The 27,872-nt window shown below is 40.2% G+C and overlaps 2 protein-coding genes across 3 annotated transcripts in view; one reads left to right on the forward strand and one right to left on the reverse strand.

Annotated features, from left to right (window-relative positions):
• Positions 1–13,462: 13,462 nt before the first annotated feature.
• ecrg4a (ECRG4 augurin precursor a) lies at positions 13,463–17,976 on the forward strand. Its single transcript, XM_034187188.1, has 4 exons — positions 13,463–13,638; positions 16,357–16,404; positions 16,495–16,664; positions 17,450–17,976. Exons 1-4 carry the CDS (start codon positions 13,554–13,556, stop codon positions 17,597–17,599), a joined length of 453 nt encoding a protein of 150 aa, XP_034043079.1. The 5' UTR covers positions 13,463–13,553; the 3' UTR covers positions 17,600–17,976.
• A 1,585-nt stretch (positions 17,977–19,561) lies between these two features.
• The window catches only part of uxs1 (UDP-glucuronate decarboxylase 1), a 44,888-nt gene continuing 36,577 nt past the window's right edge, over positions 19,562–27,872 (reverse strand). For both annotated transcript variants that reach the window (XM_034186740.1, XM_034186741.1), the window contains 5 exons: positions 26,818–26,861; positions 23,328–23,388; positions 23,129–23,186; positions 22,598–22,701; positions 19,562–20,351 (listed from right to left, as the gene is read on the reverse strand). In XM_034186740.1, coding sequence (XP_034042631.1) covers positions 20,220–20,351; positions 22,598–22,701; positions 23,129–23,186; positions 23,328–23,388; positions 26,818–26,861 — 399 coding nt within the window. In that variant the 3' untranslated portion in view covers positions 19,562–20,219. The remainder of the gene's footprint in view (positions 20,352–22,597; positions 22,702–23,128; positions 23,187–23,327; positions 23,389–26,817; positions 26,862–27,872) is intronic.

The following is a 27,872-nucleotide window of genomic DNA, read 5'->3' on the forward strand; positions in this document are numbered from 1 at the left end:
TGTGACTCACATACCAAAGCAGAAGATGTCTGTAATGTACCATTAAGCTAGATGCCAACTACTGGAAAACAAGACAAAGATCTGAATGAGGCAGATGTGCTGGATCTTACAGAAGGGGTTAAATTAAATCATGTTCTCAAACTGAAAGACCGCACTCTTGAATGAAACAGAATAACCTATTACTTCTGCTGTTTCTACTCGGCACTTGTTTGAACTTTGTGGGGCAGCCAGAACGGCAATGAGGAGGACAGCTAGGGTAAGGTAAGGCTAACTGTCATGTAAAAACCTTCACTTACATTTAGTGATGTAAACGTGCACACGTTTAACTCTGAACAGATATTTTCTGTTCAGAGTTGACAAGAAGCAGTATACTCTTGAGTTCTTTGGGCCTCGTACAATAACAGTTACCCAGTTTGCATCTACCCACTAATGTGGTGTTTGCCTTGTAACGTGCCAATTAAATTAATTTTGCTCCTTGTTGCGTGAAGCAGTAGCAAAACTTTTTTTTTTTTTTTTTTTTTTTGCTCTTCCTCCTTTTTATGATTATTGTATTTGGACAGGTGACAAATACTCCAGTGGGCATAGTCCGGAAAATACGGTAATCCTGCCAACAGAGGCAAATAAAATCATGTCCACTTGGAATAACTTGGACTTTTTGACTGCGGCTAACTGCAGAAAGTGTTTTAACATAAAAAAAAAAAAGACTGAGAACCCAACAGGGGAACCTTCCGTCTGTTAGCAGAATTTTGTAATGTGATTACACTACAATCCAACAATAGACTGTTATAACACAACCGTGGGTTTAGATTAGTATTAATTTTCACTCCCAATAAACCAAATATGTAATAATGTCATCTGTTTTATGGGAAAGAAAAAAAAAATGAACGTCACAGCAAAATCTTTTTTCATCTGTGTGTTTGTTTACCGATGGAAGTGTTGATCATGGGGGTCTCCGCTTTTATATATCTGAATGTTATTGAACATCGTTATTTAATTCTTGTCTCCACTGTATGTATATATTCAAAGTAAGATGAGGTGCATATAAGAATCGCTAAGACCCAACTATGGTACTGTATCACCGACAACATGATGAGAATTGAAATACTTTGGTTCAATAAATTTTTTTTGAAGAATACTAAAACGTGATTTGAAGTCTCATTTTTTGCACTTTTTAAAGTACTTTCATTACAACTTGAAATGCAAAATTGTAGTACAACTGTGCAGGTTTTCCTTCTAAACTCAGCAGGTGGTCTTCTCTGTGGCCCTTCCAGTGTTTGGTTGGAATGATAGAAACTGGTTTTGCTGGTGGAAACAGTCCAATGTTTGAAACCACTCTGGGTCAAACTGCCATCTGTGTCAGCTGGGGCTGCTGGGAAATCTTTAGGAAGGAAACGGACGCAGAGAAGTAAAATTTCAGACATCTTTACTGCCACTAGAACTAAAATAAATGGCAAGAAAAGGTTAATATTACAGAAACTTGGTTTCATCATGTAAGTCAGCTGTCCAAAAAATAATAATAATAATAATGTTACCCATCAACAGGTAAATTACCCATAAGGGCGAGGGACACAACTAAGTAGATTTTTTTTTTTTTTTTTTTTTTTTTTTTTTTTTTTTTTACACAACAGTTGAGACCTTGCTGTACATTTGCGTGTCCTTTGTCACCATCTAGTGGGTGATTTAAGCATTTCAGGGCTTCTGTACATTTCTTATTTGAAACCCAAAGCATTTATAAATGTCAGAAATGCATTTTTTTTTGGGGGGGGGGGGGGGGGTAGAGCTTTAACCTCACATTAATGTGGAAATTTTTTGATTTTGAGAGTTTATAGTTCTTGAGTTTTAAGACACAGAAGGTTTTGCTGTACGGACACGACAGCTATTTCTCTTGACAGAAACAACTTCCAGTTGTGGAACAAATGAAACCAAACAATATTTTTCTTTGCACAGCTTACAACTGCGTCTTGGCCTTTGTGCTGGTTTAAATGGCCAAACTTCAATTTAGCCATTTGTGAAATTCTTAATTTCAGGAACAAATAGTTTTAAACAGTTTTACTGGTTTTAATCAACTGTGATTAAAACAATGAACAATGGATGTTGATAATTACATTCTGGACCTGCATGCTATTGCAGCAGGGGGTGGTAAATCATCTATATATTAAAAAGGAATTGGCCTCTGTGTGTGGGCGCGTGCATGTACCTTAGAACACGGACAAAGAGGGGAGAGCTGACATTTGCCATTTGGTATGTTTATGTATTTTGGGTCAAGAATGAATGGCGCCAAAAACTCAGCCACATGAGGTGTGCAGCCAATACATTCTGAGTGCCAGTCCCAAGCCCGGATAAATGAGGGTTGCGTCAGGAAGGGCATCCGGCGTAAAACAAGCCAACCCAACTATGCAGACTAAGTATCGAATTTCCATACGGGATCGGTCGCGGCCCGGGTTAACAACGTCCGCCACCGGTGCTGTTGCCCAACAGGGTGCCGGTGGAAATTGGGCTACTGCTGGGCAAAGACGATGACGAAGAAGAGGAGGAGACCGTTTCCACAAACAGCGGGAGAAGAAGAAAACTAGAAGGGTGGAAATGAGAGTGGGGACTTTGAATGTTGGTAGTATGACTGCTAAAGGGAGAGAGCTGGCTGATATGATGGAGAGGAGAAAGGTAGACATATTGTATGTGCAAGAGACCAAGTGGAAGGGAAGTAAGAGCAGGAGCATCGGTGGTGGGTACAAGTTGTTGTACCATGGTGAGGACAGGATGAGAAATGGTGTTGGGGTCATTTTAAAGGAAGAGTATGTTAAAAGTGTGTTGGAGGTTAAGTGAGTGTCCAGGGTTGGGAGGGTTACTTGAAAAATGTATTCCAATAGTTACAAGTTACCTGTTGAAAAATGTAATCAGTAATGTAATCCAAGTACCATAATATTAAAGTAATGTAATTTGATTACTTTCAATTACTTCTGGATTAATCCAATATCAAATATGCTAATACAGACAGAAACTAAATAGAAATAGTCTTGACCACATAGTAAAGTTTGTTAAGCAAAAATAAAACTTTCTTTTACATGACATGCTCTGTTTTACTTCACATTATGAATTAAGAGCACCCACAATATTGGTTTAAACACACCCAGTGTTCACCTGCTAAATTTTCAACAAAAAATGCCAAACAAATGAAGGATAATGAAAACTCAGGCATGTGCGGATGAATTTGTAATTAAAAGTGGCTTGCAGAACAACATACAAAAAAAAAAAAGTTCAGTAAACATAAAATTATCTTACTTTAGTTTTTCACATGGTATTCGCACCATGTTTAACATATCAGTCCACTTATTGAACAAAATAAGAACAAAAGCATAATGAAAACCATTAAGTAAATCCTGTCAGTAAGGAGGCGTGATCGCCATTTTAATTCCGGGCAAGTTAGTGATTTGCGTGCATAGAAGTTCAAGAAACAGGTGGAATATGCCGGAAAGCTGCGCATGTTGGCAAAGCCAGAAATGGAGGAACAAGGGAGACAATATTTCCTTCCATAAGTAAGTAGTTTTGGTTCTTCTTGTCACTTTGTCCGTGATATTTGGATGATAAACAGCTGTATGTTTCCTGCCGTACCTGTGTCGCCCAATGACATGGACCATTAACTCTTCACTTATGTCTAGTTGATATTTTCCACTGCTAGACCAATGTCTAGTTAAAATACTTGTCATTAGTGTTTAAAATTGTTCGACGAGACTGGGGATTTTTTTTTTTTTAATTTGCACCTTAAAATAATGAGATTATAATGACCCGCGCTGTGCCGCTCACAGTCACACCCACACATAGAGATGTGTACCCACACCACTGACTTCATGAATGAAACTCGGTCAATAAAGGATAATTGTGTAAAAATATAGTATGTATATAAATGTATTGTAATGGTTTTAGGAGCTGCGCTGAACAGCTGCTGCAGCAGGACGCCTCAGCTCAGCAGCCTGAACAGCACAGATCCGTGTAACTTTCAACACTAATATTTGGGAATGTGTGTGTGTCAGAGTAAGTTTAATACTTTCTTGACATAATTTAATGTAATTTAGTTTTACTGGCTCAATATCCAGGTCAAAATGACATTTTTTAACACGTATTTTGCGAGCATTTTTCTGAGTGTGTCCAGTCACGGATCTCCATTGAAAATGCATTAACATCCGGCACTTCATCAATATTTTTGCCCGGTTAGTGGTAACGTCGAGGGAGCTTTTGAGAATTTAAGCTAAACATTTATTTATTTTTTATTTTATTTATTTATTTTATTTATTTATTTTAATTTTTTATGTTGAACTGTTCTGTGTGAGGCACCTTGAGAGGGCTTTTGTTGTAATTTGGCACTTTATAAGCTGATTAAATTGAAATTGAACAACATTTTATTGAGTCTTAAAGTAAATAAATATGATATTGGTTACTGGATCCTTAAACTCTGGACATAATAAACTCTACATGGTGGATCCTTGATCTCTGGACATAAACAGAAATAAAATCTGTTAGTTTTTGTCAAAAGCATTTCCTTTCAGACATTATTATTGGCATGAATGTCTTTCCATACCTATGAGCTGCAGCTCTTGCAGATGTGCTGCAGATCAGGTTTATAAACAATGCAAGGCGTCTCGTTTTGGGAGGAAAAAACGTTTTAGTCGATTCTAGTTTATTGTCTGTACTGCAACATTTGTAAGAGGTGTCATTTTATTTAAAGTGGCGATTCGTTTTGAAGTTATTAATTCCGAGCGGACTCTATCTCAGCACAGAGCCGTGCAGCATTTAAAGCTGTGACAAAACAGAGGCCGATTCTCGTTTCTCGACTGCAACAAGACCAGAGTCCCAGTTAGTGACTTTAATCCACACAAAAGTGACTCATGATATTTTAATGGCTTTCAGAGGGGTGAAGAAGCGGACTTACCGCTTCTGAAGAGCAGCGAATCAAAGAGCCACGAGCCATTGAATCAAATGCATTAAAATTGTAATCCTGCGAAGTAATCCCCATTTTTTACTAAATATACCTGTAATCTGAATACGTCTTTTTTTCTGTAATTGTAGTGGAATACACCTTTTTTTTGTATCCTAATTACGTAATGCCATTACATGTATTCCGTTACTCCCCAAGCCTGCGAGTGTCTGACAGGGTGATGAGTGTGAAGTTGGAAATTGAAGGGGTGATGATGAATATCATCAGTGCATATGCCCCATAGGTAGGTTGTGAGATGAAGGAGAATGATTTCTGGAGTGTGTTAGATGAGGTGGTGGAGAGTGTGCCCAAGCATGAAAGAGTGGTGATATGAATGGACTTCAATGGGCATGTTGGTGAAGGGAACAGAGGTGATGAGGAAGTAATGGGTAGATATGGTATCAAGGATAGGAATGGGGAAGGACAGATGGTAGTTGATTTTGCAAAAAGCATGGAAATGGCTGCGGTGAATACCTACTTTAAGAAAAGGGAGGAGCAGAGGGTAACTAACATAAGAGTGGAGGAAGGTGCACACAGGTGGACTACATTCTTTATAGCAGATGCAAGCTAAAGGAAATCAGAAACTGTAAGGTGGTGGCAGGAGAGAGTGTTAGACAGCATAGGATGGTTGTTTGTACGATGACTTTAGAGGTAAAGAAGAAGAGAGTGAGAGCTCAACAAAGGATCAGATGGTGGAAGCTGAAGGAGGAAGACTGTTGTGTGAAATTTAGCGAACAGGTGAGAGAAGCCCTGGTTGGAGGGGAAGCAATTTTGGACAACTGGAAAAGTACTGCAGATGTGGTCAGGGAGACAGCTAGGACAGTGCTGAGTGTGACATCTGGACAGTGGAAGGAAGACAAGGAGACTTGGTGGTGGAATGAAGAGGTCCAGGAAAGCATAAGGAGAAAGAGGTTGGCGAAAAAGTTTTGGGATAGTCGGAGAGAGGACGAAAGTAGACAGGAGTACAAGGAGATGCGGCGTAAGGTGAAAAGAGAAGTGGCAAAAGCGAAGGAAAAGGCATATTGCGAGCTGTACAAGAAGTTGAATAGTAAGGAAGGAGAAAAGGACTTGTACTGATTGGCCAAACAAAGGGACAGAGCTGGAAAGGATGTGCAGCAGGTTAGGGTGGTAAAAGATGCACATGGTAATGTGCTGACAAGTGAGGAGTGTGTGCTGAGAAGGTGGAGGGAATATTTTGAAGAGCTGATGAATAAAGAAAATGAGTGAGAGAAAAGGCTGGATGATGGGGTGAGTAAATCAGGAAGCACAAGAGATTAGTAAGGAAGAAGTGAGGGCTGCTATGAAGAGGATGAAGAGTGGAAAGGCAGTTGGTCCAGATGACATTCCAGTGGATGCATGGAAATGTCTAGGAGAGATAGCAGTAGAGTTTCTAACCAGATTGTTTAATAAAATCTTGGAAAGTGAGAGGATGCCTGAGGAGTGTAGATGAAGTGTGCTGGTTCCTATTTTCAAGAACAAGGGTGATGTGCAGAGCTGCAGTAACTACAGAGGCATAAAGTTGATCAGCCACAGCATGAAGTTATGGGAAAGAGTAGTAGAAGCTAGGCTTAGAAAACAGGTGAAGATCTGTGAGCAGCAATATGGTTTCATGCCGAGAAAGAGCACTACAGATGCAATGTTTGCTCTGAAAATTCTGTTGGAGAAGGACAGAGAAGTCCAGAAAGAGTTACATTGTGCGTTTGTGGACTTAGAAAAAGCTGATGATAGGGTGCCAAGAGAAAAGATGTGGTATTGTATGAGGAAGTCTTGAGTGGCAGAGAAGTATGTTAGGGTAGTGCAGGACATGTACAAGAATAGAGTGACAGCAGTGAGATGCGCAGTCGGAATGACAGACTCATTGAAGTTGGAGGTGGGGTATTGTGTGTAGAATTATGAGGAAAAAATTAATTTAATCCATTATGGAACAAGGCTGTAACATTAAAAAATATATATGGAAAACGTGAACTACTGTGAATACTTTCTGGATGCACTGTAATACCAGTTAGGTGGACTAACACACAAACAGGACTTCAGTCCAGACTCTTTTGTGCAGACAGACATCCAAAATACATTGAAAAAATTAATACAATCAATTTAAAAAATGTCCCCATGGAGCATTAACTGCAAAAACAACAAAAATTGTCTGACTATCCAAACTGTGAGCTGCTGCCCTCTGGTGGGTCCTGTATGTACGGCAAGGTCATTAAAATGTTTCTTCAATTTTGAAATAAAGTTTAAATGATCCAAAAACAATTATGGTTAGAAGCAGTAAAACCAAAACCATGGGATTTAAATTACATGTTATTCTTCATTAAATATATGTACTCGTAAGTCCCCTCGGCTGCTCCCTTGTTTGTACTCAGCGTCACCACAGCAAATCTGAGGTGGATCTGCATGTTGAATTGGCACAAGTTTTACACCGGATGCCCTTCCTGACTTAACTCCACATTACATGGAAAAATGTGGCAGAGGTGGGGTTTGACCCTGGAACCTTCTGCACTGAAACCAAGTGCACTAACCTCTTGCCCACCACATTCTTTACTCTCACACGTTGATCAATACTGTGATCTTGGATAAAATATTCCAGTTTAATAGTGGCAGCACTTTTGGTGTTATAAGAGTGCAAGTACAGTGTTACTTTTAACGCCTTCCAAATCTCGAGGCCAGCATTAAAAAGTGAGAACACTGATGTTTATAAACTGTGTTTGCACATTTTTACTTCAGCAGGAATATTTGTGCGCTTCTTGTTGAATGCGTGGCAGCGTGTGCCGGCTGCAGTTTCTCACCCTTAATGTGAACTTTTTCCTGCTGTTCACTTATTGATGCAATGCATTTAATGTCTGTGCTGTTGCTCTGCTCTCTGCTGCCCCTTGCAGGTGTGTCTGTAGCATATTTTCCTTTTCATTCGCTCTAAAAGCACCATTAGTCAGGAAGCTGTGAAATCACCTTCACACCTCCTCTGCCCCTCAGGAGCAGAGGAAAGCCACTGCAGGAGCGAGGAGCAGGTGAAGCAACTGGGGCGTGTGGTCGGCAGACTTCTTCAGATGGGTGGAGGAGCTGTGAGCACACGCAGCTTACGACAGGGTGGAGGATCTGGCACATCTTGACTGTTTCATTTTAAATCTATTGTAGTATTGTACAGTGGCAAAATGTTATTTGTATTATTATTATGTAGACGTTACAGACATGAACGAGTGAAGCTCATCAGCATCTCACCATGTCATTTAGGTCCTTCAGACTTTTCTTTTGAGTAAATGCTTCAGGGGAGCATTAGCATGGTTAAAAGCTTTCAGCTTCTGGGAGGGTGGACCCCTGCCTTTTTAAGCATTTTTCTTTTTTTTGCCTTTCAGCTGAACCTCTCAATTACAGCCCTCTTAACCTCCTGCCACTTTAAGCATTTTTTAAATGTAGATGTAAATTAATATTCAGAGTTTTCAGCTAGTTGACAGTCGGGCTGTACAATATAGCTAAATTATCATATCTCAATATTGTCATATCAATATGATATACAATATGACTATGATTTCACACAAAGTGCAGCAACAGTGAAAATTAAACATTCTTAAACAAAACAGTAATAATACCGCACTCATTTTGCACTCATCATAAGTTTCAGATACTGTGCCCTCCAAAAGTATTGGAACACTTGGAATTTCACACATTTATTTTGTTTATGCCATTTCAAATACAAGAAATACAAATGGACTGCAAAAATGGTAAATGGACTGCATTATATAGCGCTTTTCCATCTGCATCAGATGCTCAAAGTGCTTTACAATTATGCCTCACATTCACCCCGATGTCAGGGTGCTGCCATACAAGGCACTCACCACACACCGGGAGCCAAAGGGGATTAAAGGCCTTGCCCAAGGGCCCTTAGTGATTTTCCAGTCAGGCGGGGATTTGAACCCATGATCTTCTGGACTCAAGCCCAACACCTTAACCACTAGAGCATCACCTCCCCTAAAATATAAAGAATAAAAATTTCTAAAATTATCTTCCTCAAACTCGAATTGAAAGCAAATTTCTAAAACTTGATAAAGCCTGTAAATAATAATCAGTTTTATTGCCAGTTTTCTTCAAAGAAGTTAGGGGATGGAAACATGAACATTTCCAAGTCACTGAATACGTCTTGGGCTTTATTTATATCAATTATGAAGAAATACAAAAGTTTTTCACCAAAACATCAAATCTAGGCTTGCATCTCAAATGTAGTTTCTGTCAAATTGTAGCTGAACTTTCAGGTCTTCTTTTGAAGAAAATCCTCCTTTACACCACTTCATCAGGAAGCTGGATTTTATATTTTTAATTAATTTATATCAAGTTGTAGAGATCTGCTTTCAGTTTAAGGAAAATCATTTTACAACCCCAATTCCAATGAAGCTGGGATGTTGTGTAAAGTGTAAATAAAAACAGAATACAATGATTTGCAAATCCTCTTCAACCTATATTCAATTGAATACACCACAAAGACAAGATATTTAATGTTCAAACTGATAAAAATGTATTGTTTTTGTGCAAATATTTGCTCATTTTGAAATGGATGCCTGCAACACGTTTCAAAAAAGTAACAGTTTGCATTATGTGTCATGCTTAGTTCATGTTACAGGATAACATATGTCACATGTCATAGAATCCAATGGACGTTGACATTGTTTCACCTTTACTTTCGAGACCAAGCATTCAACACTGTCAAAACGATTCCATTTATTAATCCTATTATCTCAACCAATAATTTATATCACTTTTTACCAAAATTGGAGCCACTTTAACTTTTGACCCTTGTACAAACTGAAATTGACCTTTGTCACCATTCTTGCTGTTTTTACCCCATAACGCCATAACATTCAGTCATAGATAGTCCATACTACACATTTTTGGAATCTTTATGATCTGACAAGTAATGTGGTGTAGTTTTCAATTTGATTGGAGCATTTTTAAATTTCAACCCCTGTGTAATTCAACTGACCCCTACCTGGCTGCCTGCATGAATCAGCTGCTGTTTGTTAGCTTAAACGTGTATATACTTAAGGCCCCCCAAATTAAAGGAGAAATGCTTCTTTTAACAACCTGGACCTCATTTCTGGCATAAAATGCGGTTGTTTACTCACCAATATAAGTTGGTGTCATTAGAAGTCCACGGTTCAAACAACATGTTCAGTTCAAGTCTGAGGCAAACATTTTTCTTGTTCTACTAAGGTGGATTAGAACTTTTTGAGGTACACAGCACCAACTACTGAACAGGAGGAACCTAACAGTCGATGTGGCTCACTGATTTCAAAATACAGCTTTTTCGACCAGACATGTGGTGCCGTGACATGTCAATTATCTGTGTCCAATCAGATTTCAGGGGAGTCCAGTGCAACCCTGGCCTCCACTCTAGCTCCACCCATGCCAGGAAGTGGTCAACATTTGACATTTCCTGCTTCACTGTTGACTCAAAATTTGGCACTTCCTGTTTCAGTGTGAACTTGACACTGAGTTCCCACGAGATTCCATGGGATCTCATCTGTCAATCCAGGAAGTATTTGACATTTCTTGTCTCACTGTGGATTCATAATTTGGCACTTACTGTTTGGGCCACAGCGCAGCAGCAGCACAAAGCTCATATTATTATGCTTCTTATTATATTTGTACTATTTTGACATGTCGAAATAGTACAAATATATTTTTCATGTTAAAAATGATTTATTTTAATATCAAATTTATTTTTGGAAGTCTCACAGTTTTGTTGGAAATTTAGGATGTAAGCATTAGCATTAATCTGTTATGCTGCAAACTTGCTATTTTTTAAAATTATTTATTCATTTATTTGTCAATTTGTTTCATGATTTTAAGTTTTTTTTAATCTATAAATTTTTAGTAGAACAGGATTATTTAGACTTTCACCTTTAAGTTTCTTTTGACAAATGGATGAGGAAAATAAACGGAATGCTACAATGTGTTCTGAAATTCTCAGGTGTAATGGTTCTTTATAAGTAACCAGCTAACATTCTTCCTCGTTTAGGTCTCCATATTGTCTTCTCCTTCTCTCACCTCCTGCTTTCCAAATTCAGCGTAAAGGTCTCGTGTGCCAGCTCTGCTTTTCTCCTGCATCCAGACACAAAAACATTTGTGAGCTTCAAATCAAAGTCACACGTGTTTCCCATCACAGCTTAAGCTCAGACAAATGGATTTATGAATGAAGTGTAGCTTCTGATGGCTTCCACACAGACGCAAAAATTTCTGAGTTACATCGAGTCAAACTAGTGCAGTTTTCACAAGAATCAAAAGGAAATTAAAACAAAAACCAACCTCGAATCTTCTGAGAGTTTGGATGGAGCCTCAGTGCTCAGGATGAATTTAAGAAACTGAAGGAAGGCGAAACCAGCTCAATGTGCTGCTACAGACTTTATTTTAACCTCAGAAATCCCCTGAATGAGACTTTAGGGAGGCTGAGTGGTGCACCCTGCAAACTGCAGTGAGCTCATCCCCTCCACTTAACTCTATAACCCCAAAACAATAAGCACATTATGAGGACAAGCTGATTAAAATCTGAACTTCAATGCACCAGATCAAACAAAAAAGCTACTTTACTTTCCTTATAAAACATGTTGACAAGTCTGCCACCTGCTGGATATTTGGTGGATGCCAGATGGATGATGGAAATTAGGAGCAGGTATAGTAGTGTTCAGAATAATAGTAGTGCTATGTGACTAAAAAGATTAATCCAGGTTTTGAGTATATTTCTTATTGTTACATGGGAAACAAGGTACCAGTAGATTCAGTAGATTCTCACAAATCCAACAAGACCAAGCATTCATGATATGCACACTCTTAAGGCTATGAAATTGGGCTATTAGTAAAAAAAGTAGAAAAGGGGGTGTTCACAACAATAGTAGTGTGGCATTCAGTCAGTGAGTTCATCAATTTTGTGGAACAAACAGGTGTGAATCAGATGTCCCCTATTTAAGGATGAAGCCAGCACCTGTTGAACATCCTTTTCTCTTTGAAAGCCTGAGGAAAATGGGACATTCAAGACATTGTTCTGAAAAACAGCGTAGTTTGATTAAAAAGTTGATTGGAGAGGGGAAAACTTATACACAGGTGCAAAAAATGATAGGCTGTTCATCTACAATGATCTCCAATGCTTTAAATGAAAAAAAAAACACAGAGACGTGTGGAAGAAAATGGAAAACAACCATCAAAATGGATCGAAGAATAACCAGAATGGCAAAGGCTCACCCATTGATCAGCTCCAGGATGATCAAAGACAGTCTGGAGTTACCTGTAAGTGCTGTGACAGTTAGAAGACGCCTGTGTGAAGCTAATTTATTTGCAAGAATCCCCCGCAGAGTCCCTCTGTTAATTAAAAGACATGTGCAGAAGAGGTTACAATTTGCCAAAGAACACATCAACTGGCCTAAAGAGAAATGGAGGAATATTTTGTGGACTGATGAGAGAGAAATTGTGCTTTTTGGGTCCAAGGGCCGCAGACAGTTTGTGAGACGACCCCCAAACTCTGAATTCAAGCCACAGTTCACAGTGAAGACAGTGAAGCATGGTGGTGCAAGCATCATGATATGGGCATGTTTCTCCTACTATGGTGTTGGGCCTATATCTCACATACCAGGTATCATGGATCAGTTTGGATATGTCAAAATACTTGAAGAGGTCATGTTGCCTTATGCTGAAGAGGACATGCCCTTGAAATGGGTGTTTCAACAAGACAATGACCCCAAGCACACTAGTTAACGGGCAAAATCTTGGTTCCAAACCAACAAAATTAATGCCTCACAGATGTGAAGAAGTCATGAAAAACTGTGGTTATACAACTAAATACTAGTTTAGTGATTCACAGGATTGCTAAAAAAGCAGTTTGAACATAATAGTTTTGAGTTTATAGCATCAACAGCAGATGCTACTATTATTGTGAACACCCCCTTTTCTACTTTTTTTTTTTTTTTTACTAATAGCCCAATTTCATAGCCTTAAGAGTGTGCATATCATGAATGCTTGGTCTTGTTGGATTTGTGAGAATCTACTGAATCTACTGGTACCTTGTTTCCCATGTAACAATAAGAAATATACTCAAAACCTGGATTAATTGTTTTAGTCACATAGCACTACTATTATTCTGAACACTACTGTATAGTTGTGGACATGTCACCCAGATAAAGAGACGCCTTCCATGAAGTGAAATGGGCAGAGAAACATCAATTCTTTGAGACATGAAACCGGATTTATTTTAGTGAATCTCGTCAGCGTTGAAAGGATTCTGCCAATAAACATAAACATAAAACACACGGCAGCCTGAATTAGTTTGGTGAACAGTGGTGTAGTGTGACTGCTTTAAGTAGAGCAGGTACAGTAGAACCGTTTTCTCTTTTCTTGCCTGAAGACGAGATGGAAAAATACCTCAAAACACACAGGAATATTTATTTCAGTGCGAGAGAGAAAAAAATTCCAAGCTACAACAGGCAGGGAGGTAAACGACACATTCCTCCTCCATAGGCCAGTTTCCACTCGGAACGCCTGCCTTTATGCGCCGTGTGTGTATGTGTGCCGTACTTTTTGCACAGATGTTGGCTTTAAGGAGCAGCGTATGAGACGGGACAAGATGGCACCTCTGCAGTTTTACCGGAGGCTCACTGCGCTCGCTGTGGTGCTGACCCTGCTGACCCTCAGAGGTGAGATCGATCTCCATCCTGTGCACCAATTTCCGACCTCATGGGCGTTTGTGTGAGAATTTTCTGCAGATTTGAGCTTAATTAGAAACAGCAGGTCAGAAAGAAACAAAGGAAACAAGAAAACGACAGCTTGGTGTTTGGGGGGTGAAAAAAAAGAAACCCATTCGACGGTAATCTTTGTTTTACACATTCTTATTCATCAATCCTTGTGAGGACACATAGAACGGCTTATTGTGCACAAACCTTAACCCTTATTTCCAAAACCAGCTTGTAGAGGCAAAAATCTCCACGGAGTATTCTGAACTTTATACAGCTCACAAATGATAGAATCATCCCATGCAGAGGACGTTCACCAGCTTTGTTACTTTGTAGCAAAAAATAAGAAAACAATTTGCCATAAAACAAATTTTGTAAATACACAAGTTTTTTGCTTTGTGAAGCATACCCCCCCCCCCCCCCCACCAATAATGTGGAAAAAACATCTTACGGACTCTTTCAATGCAGAAAAAATTATGGCATCACCCAGTAATGAAAGAAAAAAACATACAAAATTTATAGAATCACTAAATAATGACAAACAATTATGGAATCATGCAGTAGTGAGGAAATAAATATGGAATCACCCAATAATGAAAGAAAAAATTTACGGAAATTTATAGAATCACTAAATAATTCAAACAATTATGGAATGATGCAGTAGTAGGGAGGAAACAAATATGGAATCACCCAATAATGAAAGAAAAAAATCTACAGAAATTTATAGAATCACTAAATAATCCAAACAATTATGGAATGATGCAGTAGTAGGGAGGAAACAAATATGGAATCACCCAATAATGAAAGAAAAAATCTACGGAAATTTATAGAATCACTAAATAATCCAAACAATTATGGAATTATGCAGTAGTAGGGAGGAAACAAATATGGAATCACCCAATAACGAAAGAAAATTGTCCAATGAGGGAAAAAAAAATTATGGAATCACTAAATAATAAGAAACGATTATGGAATCACCCAATTAGGGGAAAAATGTAATCACTAAATAATGAGTAAAAAATTCAATTATGAAACCACTAAACATCTATACATCCATCCATTTTCTTCCGCTTTATCCGGAGTCGGGTCGCGGGGGCAGCAGCTCAAGCATAGCCGCCCAGACCTCCAGATCCACACACACCTCCCCCAGCTACTCCGGGGGAACCCCAAGGCGTTCCCAAGCCAGCCGAGAGATGTAGTCCCTCCAGCGTGTCCTGGGTCTTCCCCGGGGCCTCCTCCCAATGGGACGTGCCCGGAACACCTCTCCAGCGAGGCGTCCAGGGGGCATCCGGAAAAGATGCCCGAGCCACCTCAACTGACTCCTTTCAACGTGGAGGAGCAGCGGCCCGACTCCGAACTCCTCCCGAGTGACCGAGCTCCTCACCCTATCTCTAAGGGAGCGCCCAGCCACCCTGCGGAGGAAACTCATCTCGGCCACTTGTACCCGCGTTCTCGTTCTTTTGGTCATGAGCCAAATCTCATGACCATAGGTGAGGATCGGAACGTAGATCGATCGGTAAATCGAGAGCTTTGCCCCCCTACTCAGCTCTCTTCACCACAACGGTCCGATACAGCGACCGCATCACTGCAGATGCTGCACCGATCCATCTATCGATCTCACGCTCCATCCGTCCCTCACTTGTGAACAAGACCCCGAGATACTTAAACTCCTCCACTTGAGGCAAGGACACTCCACCGACCTGAAGAGGGCAAAGCACATTTTTCTGGTCGAGAACCATGGCCTCGTATTTGGAGGTGCTGATTTTCATCCAGGATGCTTCACACTCGGCTGCAAACCGCCCCAGTGCACGCTGAAGGTCCTGATTTGACGAAGCCAACAGAACCACATCGTCCGAAAACAGCAGAGACGAGATTCTGTGGTTCCCAAACCAGACCCCCTCTACACCCTGGCTGCGCCTAGAAATTCTGTCCATAAAAATAATGAACAGAACCAGTGACAAAGGGCAGCCCTGGCGGAGGCCAACTTGCACTGGAAACAGGTTTGACTTACTACCAGCAATGCGAACCAAGCTCCTGCTGCGGTCGTACAGGGACCGGATGGCCCTTAGCAAAGGACCCCGGACGCCGTACTCCCGGAGCACTCCCCACAGGGTGCCCCGAGGGACACGGTCAAACGCCTTCTCCAGATCCACAAAACACATGTGGACTGGTTGGGCAAACTCCCATGAACCCTCGAGCACCCGATGGACCACTAAACAATGATGAAAAAAATTGTGGAATCACTCAACAAAAAATAAATTAAAATAAAAAATTGAATCACCCAATAATGAGGAACCAATTATGGAATCATTCAATAATGAGGGGGGAAATGTGGAATCAATAAAGAATGAGAAACAAATATGGAATCACCCAATTACAGGGGGAAAAAAATGGAATTACTAAATAATGAGTAAAATAAAACTAACAATGGAAGCACTGAACAATGAGGGAAAAAATTATGGAATCACCTTGTATTTTGTATTTCCACACCACCATTACGTGTAAAAATGCATGTCAGGGCATATACATTGTGTTAGAACATGCATTTGAGTAAAGCTCAAACTTTAGCATCTAACATGCTAAAAGGTTTTTGCTTGTTCGTGTTTTTTGCTTTGCTGGTTTTTGATACTAACTGCATGATAAATCTTAAATGACTCACCTGGTGTTAATTCTCCTTATCAGACACATCCAGTGACACCAACCTAGAGAAACTCCTAAGGAAGAGAGATGGTAATTTTCAAACAGGAATAATAAACAGTAGGCTTGTATCCTTATATGCTGATGATACCTCACTTCTGGCCTTATTGTGTTTCCATGCAGTGGCAGGAGCTGCTCCCGCTCTGTCAAAGTCTTCTGTGGCCGTCTCTCCTTCCAAGGCTCAAGAATTCCTGGCAAAGCTGAGCAGGACCAAAAGGAACATCTGGGATCGCAGCCGACCGGACGTGCAACAATGGATTATGCAGTTTATGTATATGGGCTTTGATGAGCAGGTGAGTCGTGTTTTCTCCTGATTTATTGCAGCACTGCAAATCCATAAACTAATCCCCAGGGAGCTCTTTGAGTAACCGCAATGAGCACCGAGCTCCTCCGGAATACCAGAGTGACATCGATATGAAGTTCTAATGAACTGACAAGATAAACCAGCTGCCAGGACTTACTACTGTACGAGTATTTCTGAAAATGGAGGGATTTTGTATAAGAATGGCCATAACTCAACAGTTAACAGTCAACACCTAAAATTAAAGCATACAAGCATATCTTGATCATTTCTTTTCAACTCCATCATGGTGGTGATATTTCATTTCGGCCCAGAGGCCAAATTGAGGGCAGTTCCACTCCTACTGGGTGGGACTCCAGTACATCACAGGTTGTATTTCTCACTTTAGTGCGCACTTACTGTACTGCTGGGTGGACTGGGACAATGTAATTGAAATGTCTTTTCCAAAGACACAAACAGGTAACTTGACTGGAAATCAAACCCAGATCTAAATATTGGTAATCCAAATCCTATCCCATGAGCTCCCTGGTGTACACAAGAAAAATTACAGAAATGGTGTCACTGTCCTGCTATGTATGTGCCTGACTGTATAAAGAGGTGTATGTTTTTGAAATGCGTCTGTGTCAGACAGCTAGCGCATCCACAGTTTGTCACTGCCGCCTTAAAAACACCAGCGCTTCCATGTGTGTCTGTTAATGTCTAAACTGAATTGTTGTCAGCAGATTAACTGCGATCAAGTCTCCTAATGATTCTCGTCTGTTTCCACCTGATCACCAGAGGCTGGAGACAGATCTGTCCTACTGGATGGACCAGTCACGTTCCCGTGACCACGGGCGTCAGCATCACTACGATGAAAACTCCCCCATTGGACCACGTGACCCTGGAGCTTACAGACACGGCGCAAACGTCAACTACGACTATTATTAAAGTGCAGCATCACACAAAAGCTTCAGCTCCAAACAGCCCGCCGCTTTCTGCTTTTATGAAGCTTGCTTTGCTTTTGAAGCCAAAAATACACATTCTACAATGCTACCTTTCCATGTTACACAATATAATGTATTTTAAACTAGCCATATCGTGCAAAATAAGTATATTTTTTATGCATTTTGACCATAATGCAAACCACTGAGGCTTGATGTGGCTCGTTTTTACTTCTGTGATGCATGAAGCCCAAGTATTAGAAAAGGACAAACCAAACCAGCCGACTGTACCACCGAGACACTGCTAATGTTGCAGTAGCGAGACAGGAAATTTGGGGAGGTGGGGAATAGAACATAATATGAGCATAATGTGGCAAATATAAAGTTTTATGGCAACTATCAACAGGACTTCAAATGTCACAGTGAGCTGGACTTCAGTCTAAATTATCTTTAGGAGAAATACAGACAAGGGCGGCGAGTACAGTGCCTTTTCAAGTAAAGTAACAAGAACAGCAATAATCTGTTTCTTAAGCAACCTGAAAACGCATAACAGTACAAAAGTACTGACAACTAATTGACCTGTATGACCTTAATAATGCGGTAACATTTTAATACGCTAAACGCATTGGCTAACATGAGCTAACACATGCAGTACAACCATTGACTGTAGATGTAAACAAACACAGCCTAAAAGCAGTTTGAAATAAAAATAAAATAATCATTTTTTCCTGGTTCTCTCCCTCAGCCCCAACCAGTCCCAGCAGAAGACTGCCCCTCCCTGAGCCTGGTTCTGCTGGAGGTTTCTTCCTGTTAAAAGGGAGTTTTTCCTTCCCACTGTAGCCAAGTGCTTGCTCACAGGGGGTCATTTTTGACCGTTGGGGTTTTACATAATTATTGTATGGCCTTGCCTTACAATATAAAGCGCCTTGGGGCAACTGTTTGTTGTGATTTGGCGCTATATAAATAAAATTGATTGATTGATTGATGATCAGTTTAATCCCCCCCACCCACCAAAAAAACAATCATTTTCTTTACAGAGTAGCTAAAGCTAATGAATAGCAAGCTAAAGTTAAGCTAACAACACAACTGCATTTCACTGGGGGAAAAAAATACAAGATGATAGAAAAACATTTGGGTATTAAATTTCTCATTAAATATTAGCCAAGCTTTCATACAACTAGCTAGTTTAGATGCATACATATAGCCGGAAACTTTAAAATAATTTTTTTCAAGTTGTCCTCAGCTTTGTCGAGTAATTTTGATAAAACTCACTGAAAAAGTTACTCTTTGAAAACAACAGAAGAATGTTTCAGTGGTTTCCCATAAATAGCCACTAAAAGTCTTGCACTCTAATCAGCAGTCTTTTATTCTTAGCTGTAAAGCTACAGTGTGTACGATTTAGCGTCATCGAGTGGACAGGTTGCAGATTACGTTATGCCGTCACTGGTCACGGTTTTGTTTCCTCATGCTTTCTTGCTTCTTTGACGATGTAAATTCACGCTCCCTTCCCTTCTTTTGGGGTAAAAAATACATATGATCCTCCATTTCACAGAAATGAGCGCTCTCAAACCCGTCATCCTGAACCAGTACTATGCACCCGTCCACAGAGATTCAAGGAGCAGCTGATTCCTCTGCTTTTTTCTTCAGTCTTCCATCTGTGTTGCAAAATGCAAAAGGTGGATTAAATATGTTGCTTATGAAAATACATCAATTTGTTTTTGCAAGTAATTATGCAATAATGAAGTTTGTTGTGAATGCACTTCTGCTAATAAATGCCTCTAAATCCTACACACTGTGGTGTTAAGCGTCTGGTGTCACAATAAGACTCACGTTAATAATGACAAACCAAAATAAAAGTGTGACTCAACCAGTGCCCTGCCTTTTCTTTTTTCCATCCAACACCAAGCAGGCAACCACTGGCTGCTAGGAAACACACACACACAAAAAAAACCCTCACTAATTTCATCATACACAAAATATTGTAAATATTTATTAAAATATCATCTCCACCTGAAATTGTGTGATAATGACTGATTCACATCCTGACAAATGACTTCACAAAGAACAACACAATGGTACCCTGACAAACACAAACACATACGTAAATACGCTGTAACAGTCTTTCGAGAAAGGTGAGCTCGATCCTGCAACGGTGCATAACACCAGCACGCCACCGCCGAGTTCAAAAGATCCAGGAGGAAAGCGAACATCACGTCGCTCTTCTCTGGAGACACAACAGCAAGAAACTGATAAAAGAAAGCACCGGTGCACTGGACAGGCTCATCATAATCTCACATCAGCAACTTAAATAGCAAAAGCGTCTCACACACACAAAAATATAAAGACTCCATGTCAAACTGGTGTCTTAAATCTGTATTAGTCGTCCACCTGACATGCAGGCTCCAGTAAAGGAGTGTCCATCCCAGAGTGCAACTGCACCATCAACCCAAGGCAGTATCTTTTCAAAAAGACTCAGAAAATGATCTCAAGCCCCCCCCCCCCAAAAACCTAGTAATCACCCAGAGAGACACCATATCCCAGAGAACTTTATTCAGCAGTGTATTTCAGAGAGTTGCTCTGAGGAGTCCTTCAGTGTGGCAGAAGTCTTTACGGTCAGAAACCCAACCTCAGTTGTGTCTGGGTCGGACTTTCTTCATACGGGCAGCTTTAGGTTTGGGGATGTACTGGTTGTTGGCTTGATGCTCCAGTTCTCTGCTGAAGTACTGGATGGTTTTGTTCAAGCCCTCCTCCAACGGGACCTGAACAACCAAAGAACACATACAACATAAAAAAAAGTCAACATACAACAGGGGCTTTGCACTGCGATTATACTGACATACTGTTCCCAGGCACCCTCCAATAATATCACAAGCCTGGCGAGCCACCAAGAGTTGGAGAGATCGAGATACCCATTAAGCTTTCAGTAAGTCGCTGCTAATGATTGTGACACTGAGTGCACACAGACACAAAAAGCAGAGAAGCTGCACTGCTGCAGTTCAAACATGAGCAATTGGAGATTTCTGACATCCCCAAGGGTTGACGTGGACTCAAAACAAAAGATAGGCCATTCACATTGTAACCCGAACTTTACCTGGATCTGGATTCCACAGCACAATGCAATAATTGTACACTGATCCAGAAAGGTTCGACTACTCAAGATGTTGCAATCTGATATTTACGTAATTCACAAGCTGAAACAAAATAGTGTCTTCCTGATCTTGGTTTTACAATGTGATGTCATATCCGTGAAGTAGTTTTGATGTAATCCTTAAAAGTCTTCAAAGTGAAATCCTGATCCAGAATCCAGATCCGGGTCACCTCCAAAATTTAATGGCGTCTTATGAGACCTAACACCAACGTGTGGGGAAAATCTGTTAGGTAGTTTTGAAGTAATCCTCAAAATATGACAAAGTGAAGTGTACAAATTGAAATGCTGATCCAGAATCCATATCTGGATCACCTATAAAACTTCAGCGGAGACTTCCATGGCCTAATATCTATCTGTCTTGCAAATTTCGTTAAAATCTGTGCAGTAGTTTGCATGAAATCCTGCTAACAGACAGACAAATAAATAAATGCTGATAGTTTTATTACATCCTTGGTGGACATAAAATGTCTTATCATATACCTATAAATGATACGTCAATATGACTGGATAAAACACTAAAGAATAAATAGCAATACACCCTTTTCGCGGACGGGCAATATTTTTCATACCACCCGAGTAATCAGCCAATCTGGACAGCGGAGCGGCGCCACAACAAAGAGGCGCGGTCAGAGGAACTGTGAAATACTGGTGAGTCACTATTAATAATTTCTTATGTGTCCAACCTCGTAGGTTGATCGTTAAAATTAAATTCGTTAGTTCTAAAAGCCATCATAATTATTTATAGGAAAACCTTCTATTTTTTTTCTACTAAGGTTTGAACTTTGAGTGTTTACACAGGAGAGAAAAGTGAGAAAATGTTAATGCTTGTTTGAGAAAAGTGTATAAAGTGTGTAGTGAGGGGTTTTACAGCCTTAAAACATCTATAATAATTGTAAAAAATAACGCTGACTACTTCACGGATTTCGCCTATCGCGGGTTATTTAATAGAATGTAACTCCTGCGATAAACGAGGGACCACTGTATATGATAAAATCGTTATCAAGTTGTTTTACCAATGAATATGGCTTTTTACACCCTTCAGAAAACCATACACCCTGAGGCTGAATTCATTGGTAAAACAACTTGATAACTGATAATATATAATGTCCAGTTTGGACAGATATGCACTTTGGTCCAGATCCCAACTCTCAACTTTGATGTGCTCTTTGATAAGTCCCAATACAGGGTCCTAGACATTATATTGTCGGCTGATTATTCATGCTACATTCCACTGGTTTATCATGTTGTGTTGGCTGAGGACTAAGACACACACACTCAAACCTCAACCATCAGTCTTTGTAAAACCTGTTTAGAAAACATCTCACTTTCATCTGCAGTACACCAGTATTCATCATCAGCGGCTACACGTCCGATCCACATGATACAAATCTGGTCAGTGCTGCTTCTGGATGGGCAGAAATGCTGCCATGTTTTTTACTGAGACAATCTATGTTTTTCAAGCTTTACAAATTTGCCGTTATGACAGTACGTGTGACTTTCACGGTGGTGTTTGCGCCCTATGGTGTGAAGCAACGGCAAAATAAAAGCATGTTCTCTGCCAATATTAGCATCTATACAATTTAATTTTGCCTTTTTGTGTAGCTGAATTAAATACCAGATGACTATTTTCAGATGTCAGCACAGTTCAACACCTGCAGTTACAGGGAAACAGAACCAAGAGACAAAATGTAAAATGCATCATTAATCACTGTACACCTGTTGCTCGGTGGGTCAAATGTCAGTTTTCCCTGCATGTGTTTACTGGGCCAGTGAAAGCTTCAAAGATGCAGCGGTGCAGCACTGAGCAGATGTTTAAACGCCGGACGGGCTGCGTGGCTCTGTGGCGTGTGGACGTACCACCGGCTCCCAGCCGAGCATCATCTTCGCTTTGCGAATGTCCGGTCTTCGTCTCTGTGGGTCGTCCTGAGCCTCTGGAAGGAACTGGATCTGACTGCGGCTTACTGTGTTTGTGTGTGTGTGGAGGGTGGGGGGCAGGTGGGGGGCAAGTGTGTGTGTGTGGGGGGGGGGGTTAGAAAAAATTAAAACATTATCACTTGAAAATAAACATCTTATGTCTGCAACTGTATATTACAGATGTCAGTTTATGTCGGCTAAAAACTTTAAAACTCTTTTCTCCTGCTGCACATCTTCTGTTTATTTGTTTCTGAGTATGAACTGAAAACTTCTGGATGCTTCCTCTCAGAACCCAAAGCCACTTTTCCTTTACACAAGCAGTAATAAACTGTATTTATATTTGACGATCCATTGAGGCCTTTAGCCAGAATGGACATTTGTCTGCTGCGATCATCACCATCACAATGTGAACGAAAAATAAGAACTCAAGCTCATCATGTCACAACGTATGTGCCCATCACTCTGAAAGCTCACCAACAAGACTCTTGATGAGACGAGCAAACTCCAGGATTGTGTGTTCCTCTGGGTTTCCCTGCAAACACAATTCATATGCTTCAGTCACATGAAGCCCAATGATAAACACACAAAATCGACTTACCAGTAACTTATCTGCCAAAATGGATTACAATTTTTATTTGCACTCGTGAGGCACAGAAGGGTGTGAAGAACTCACCAAATTAACAGGACTGCTGATGTTACTGTTCATCAACAACACCAGACCGTTCACCAGATCACTGGAAGGGAACAAACACAAGAAGCGACGCTAAGTGTAGATTCATGTATCTAAATTGTGATCAGTGGCTTTTGTTTGAATGTCTTTGGTACGAAGTCTCTTTTGACGATTTTTGGGTATCGTTGGAATGAAACAAGTGGTTACAATGGGAGACAAAGATGAGGAGTATCACTTGTACTGTGAGGGTATGTCCGCTTTAACATTTTGCCCATGTGGCTCGATTCTCTGTGCCTGGTCCAGCACGCAGCTGCCTGACTGTTGGGGACCCCAGGAGCTGGACCCCATTCTTCACCTGGCTGCAGCAGATAGCTATATTACAGATGAGGGCATGAACTGGTTGTCTGCCTGGGTGGTTGCCATGCAGGACCCTTCTGGTTACACATGATTGACGTAGGTAATGTGTCAACAAAAGCAAAATATATATATAAATAAACCAAAATTAAATCTCCCTATAGTGCTCGACAAAGTGTGTTTGCTCATTTTCCTCAGCACACACACCAGTCACTAAAAGCAAACAGTGGAGATCTGGATCAGTTCTAATCACAGAGCCGCTCTGTTTTTCCTACTTCCTAAGTTGGCTGATAAGCTGCATTCTGCTATTTTCAAATAGTCTGACCTTTTTTTTGTGAAGTACATAATGCATATTTCACTGAACACAGATGCTTTTTAATTATTAATGAATGTCCACCATTATGTAAATTTAATACAATATAAAATACTACATGGTTTACCACCTTTGGCTGATCTACTTACATATTACGTAGCAGTCCGTGCTCCGCATTCTCAGGATAAAGGACTGCTGTGTAGAAGTAATCAGCTGGTCACACAGCCTTTTCTTATAGCGTACAGTTTTTTGTGGAAAAATTTGTCCTTTGAGATAAGAGTCTGATTCTGTTTAAGCCTCGGTTAAAGATCTGTTTTCTTTATAACCCTAAAAATCAGTCCGCCCTACCTTCACTGCGCATGCGTCATCAGCCGCGGTTCACAGATTATCACCTCGTTTCTGCTTAAAACTGCACTCTTCTCAGAGACAGATATGTAAAGCTTTTGTACAACAATCATTTCCACATAAATTCAGTATTATTTCATAATAAAAGACGGAGGAAGCGATCAGAGCACCGTGAGTACATGAGGTGCAGCTGATGCGTTCACTGCACGTCAGTTATTTCAAAGCATTACTGAGTATCGCCTCGTTTCTGCTTAAAACTGACTTTTGAATGATTTAAGAGATTTACCTTGTCATCTGATGGTTAATAATCCCATTAATCCATTTGATTGCTTTGGGTGAAGAGACTCCACTGCTGTTTTGTATTTGTTTTAACATGTTATGTCAATCATTTTAGAGGTGGTTGGAGAGGCCTGATGGAAAGTCACCTCATTGGGCCTCGTCCGCTGATGTGGGCTTTGCCCCTGTGAAGCACCTTGGGATGACTTGTGATTTTGCAACACACATATATCAAATATTATATATATATATATATATATATATATATATATATATATATATATATATATATATATATATATATATATATATATATATGTGTGTGTGTGTGTGTGTGTGTAAGTTTAAGCATTTTCAGCATAACTCTGCACACACACACATAACTCTGCACACACACACACACACACACACACACACACACACACACACACACACACACACACACACACACACACACACACACACACACACACCTCACCTGTATTTTCCCACACTCACACACAACCAGAGTGACTGGAAATCAAAAAGGGGGGAAGGATTCCTGACAATTCAATTAAACACCAAATATGACCTTTTTCAACATTATGCGGTGATACGGGTGCAGAAGGATGCTGATGAGTGCTCTGATGAGACATGAGCATCAAACAACCTCATGTGTTTCTGATACGAGGTCTGTTAGAAAAGTATCCTACCTTTTTATTTTTTTCAAAAATTCAAGAATTCCAGAATTCCGCTCCTCTTTCCATGACAAAAACTCCTGTAACAGTGGAATGTGCCGTTCATTTCTAAACTGGACGCTGTCTTGATCCGGTATATCGTCTGACTAGCACAGGAATTGTGAAAAGACGTGGACATCAGCACATTAAGACAGACGTGCGGAGGAGTTCCGCGCGTCGCGGTGGAGCTGCATGGCGCAAAGCAACGCCGTGATGAAGCCTTCCAGGACATGTTGGGGCATGTCCAGCTCATGCACAATCACAATCGGATAATCACACGACTGAAAAGCAACCGGAATCCATCTGAAATCCACCTGAAAGCCGTTCTGTGAGACTAACACGGAGGTGGTTTTGTGCCGCGTAATGAACGGCTCCGTGGTGCATCCCTCCGCTTTTCTTTCCATGAAAAAAACTCCTGTAACAGTGGAATGTGCCGAAAAAGTGCTGATGTCTACGACTTCTGCCTTTTTGTGAAAGTCAGACGAGGTCCCGGATCAACAAAGCCTTCACGTTGGAATTGATCTGGTTGTTTCAGTGGGGTCTGAGCATGTCGATCGGCACTGGGAGCATGCCGCGCTCTCAGCAGTTGTGGGCCGTCCTTAAAGCGGCAGTAACACTCCTTAATCTGTATAATCCCCATAAAATCATCTCTGAAAGCCATATTAATTTCCGAACGGTGTCCACCTGGAGGTCTCTCACAGTTTCTGGAAAAAAATTGATGCAGCAAAGCTCCAAATCGTTCAGACATTTATTCGCAATAAAAAAAACGACGAGAGGGTGGACCAGTGCTCACACAAAGCCTGCTCACAGGTGAATGACGCAACCGACAGGTGTGAAAAAACTCACGCATGCGCACGAAGGTTCAAGCTTGTCTGATGAAATCACATGTGATTCAAATCCATATGGTTTTTGAAAAAAATAAAAAGGTCGGATACTTTTCTAACAGACCTCGTATCTGCTCTTCAAAGTGTACTTTGAGTTCTTGGTGCAACAAACAAAATGATCTTTTAAAGAAACAATAATCGCCACATCTAAACCTGCTCCAACTACATATGTCTGTCAAAATTCATGTACGTGGTGACATTTAAAAACAAAGGTCAACCTCTAATTTAAAGATCAGCATCTTTGAAAGAAAAGCATCAATTCACCAGCACCTAAAGTCACGTACAGCCCATAAAGTCGGCGCTATTAGCATAAAGATCTGAAGACTAGAATCCATTCAAGTTCAGACACTGCTGATCCACTACTCTGCTGAAATGTAGCGTGAAACCAGCTTCATCGGCTGTGTCATGCGTGTAAATTCATTCCTCTAATTTGCAAAAATGAACTAACACATGCAGCTGGTTGTTAAATGTTAATCGTTGTAATGGACATTCATTTACACAGTACTGACAGAGCAATGGAGCTCAAAACGCTGCAATTACTGGACCACAAACACTTCAGTACAAATGTAAAGAAGGACGAAGGCTACACATGCCTCATTCATTACCTTACATACTGAAAGGCTCTTGTTTGGGATCCCGTGCCATACACCTGAAATAAAACAGGAGATTTGTTTTAAAAACTTTTTTCCTACCCAATGTGTGCAGAAAATTTTATTTTTAAAACTTCAGACAATAAAAAAAACTATAAATGTTCAAGAAACACAAAGAGCTACATCAGTCACATTCATAGAACTCCAAATGTCACAATGAATTAATTTTTACTTTTACCCAACTTTAAGCACGGGAAAATCAAAACAGTTTATATTTTTCCTTACAGAAGCCACACGTGTTTGGCTTTGTAAATGATGTGATCATATGTCATTTTAAACCTGAACTGATTGATGTAAGCTTTTCACTTAAGGTTTCTTTTCAAAACAGTGAGGCCTTCATGGGACCCACACAGGAGCACAAAGCAACAGTAATTACACTGTCATAGAAGTTGCCTTCTTCATAAATATATATATTTCTCTCAAAAATTCTTGAAAGGGTAGTTGTAAAACAGCTAACTGATCATCTGCAGAGGAATGGTCTATTTGAAGAGTTTCAGTCAGGTTTTAGAATTCATCATAGTACAGAAACAGCATTAGTGAAGGTTACAAATGATCTTCTTATGGCCTCAGACAGTGTACTTATCTCTGTGCTTGTCCTGTTAGACCTCAGTGCTGCTTTTGATACTGTTGACCATAAAATTTTATTACAGAGATTAGAGCATGCCATAGGTATTAAAGGCACTGCACTGCGGTGGTTTGAATCATATTTATCTAATAGATTACAATTTGTTCATGTAAATGGGGAATCTTCTTCACAGACTAAGGTTAATTATGGAGTTCCACAAGGTTCTGTGCTAGGACCAATTTTATTCACTTTATACATGTTTCCCTTAGGCAGTATTATTAGACAGCATTGCTTAAATTTTCATTGTTACGCAGATGATACCCAGCTTTATCTATCCATGAAGCCAGAGGACACACACCAATTAGCTAAACTGCAGGATTGTCTTACAGACATAAAGACATGGATGACCTCTAATTTCCTGTTTTAAACTCAGATAAAACTGAAG

This window comes from Thalassophryne amazonica, chromosome 14 (assembly GCF_902500255.1).
Source record: "Thalassophryne amazonica chromosome 14, fThaAma1.1, whole genome shotgun sequence".
NCBI classification, from domain to species: domain Eukaryota; kingdom Metazoa; phylum Chordata; class Actinopteri; order Batrachoidiformes; family Batrachoididae; genus Thalassophryne; species Thalassophryne amazonica.

What these genes read in the sequence shown, in the direction of transcription:
- ecrg4a (XM_034187188.1), top strand. Translation starts at nt 13,554, where the DNA reads ATGAGACGGGACAAGATGGCACCTCTGCAGTTTTACCGGAGGCTCACT. An exon ending in GACCCTGCTGACCCTCAGAG is followed by an intron (nt 13,639 to 16,356) that starts GTGAGATCGATC and finishes TCTCCTTATCAG; the next exon opens with ACACATCCAGTGACACCAAC. An exon ending in ACTCCTAAGGAAGAGAGATG is followed by an intron (nt 16,405 to 16,494) that starts GTAATTTTCAAA and finishes GTTTCCATGCAG; the next exon opens with TGGCAGGAGCTGCTCCCGCT.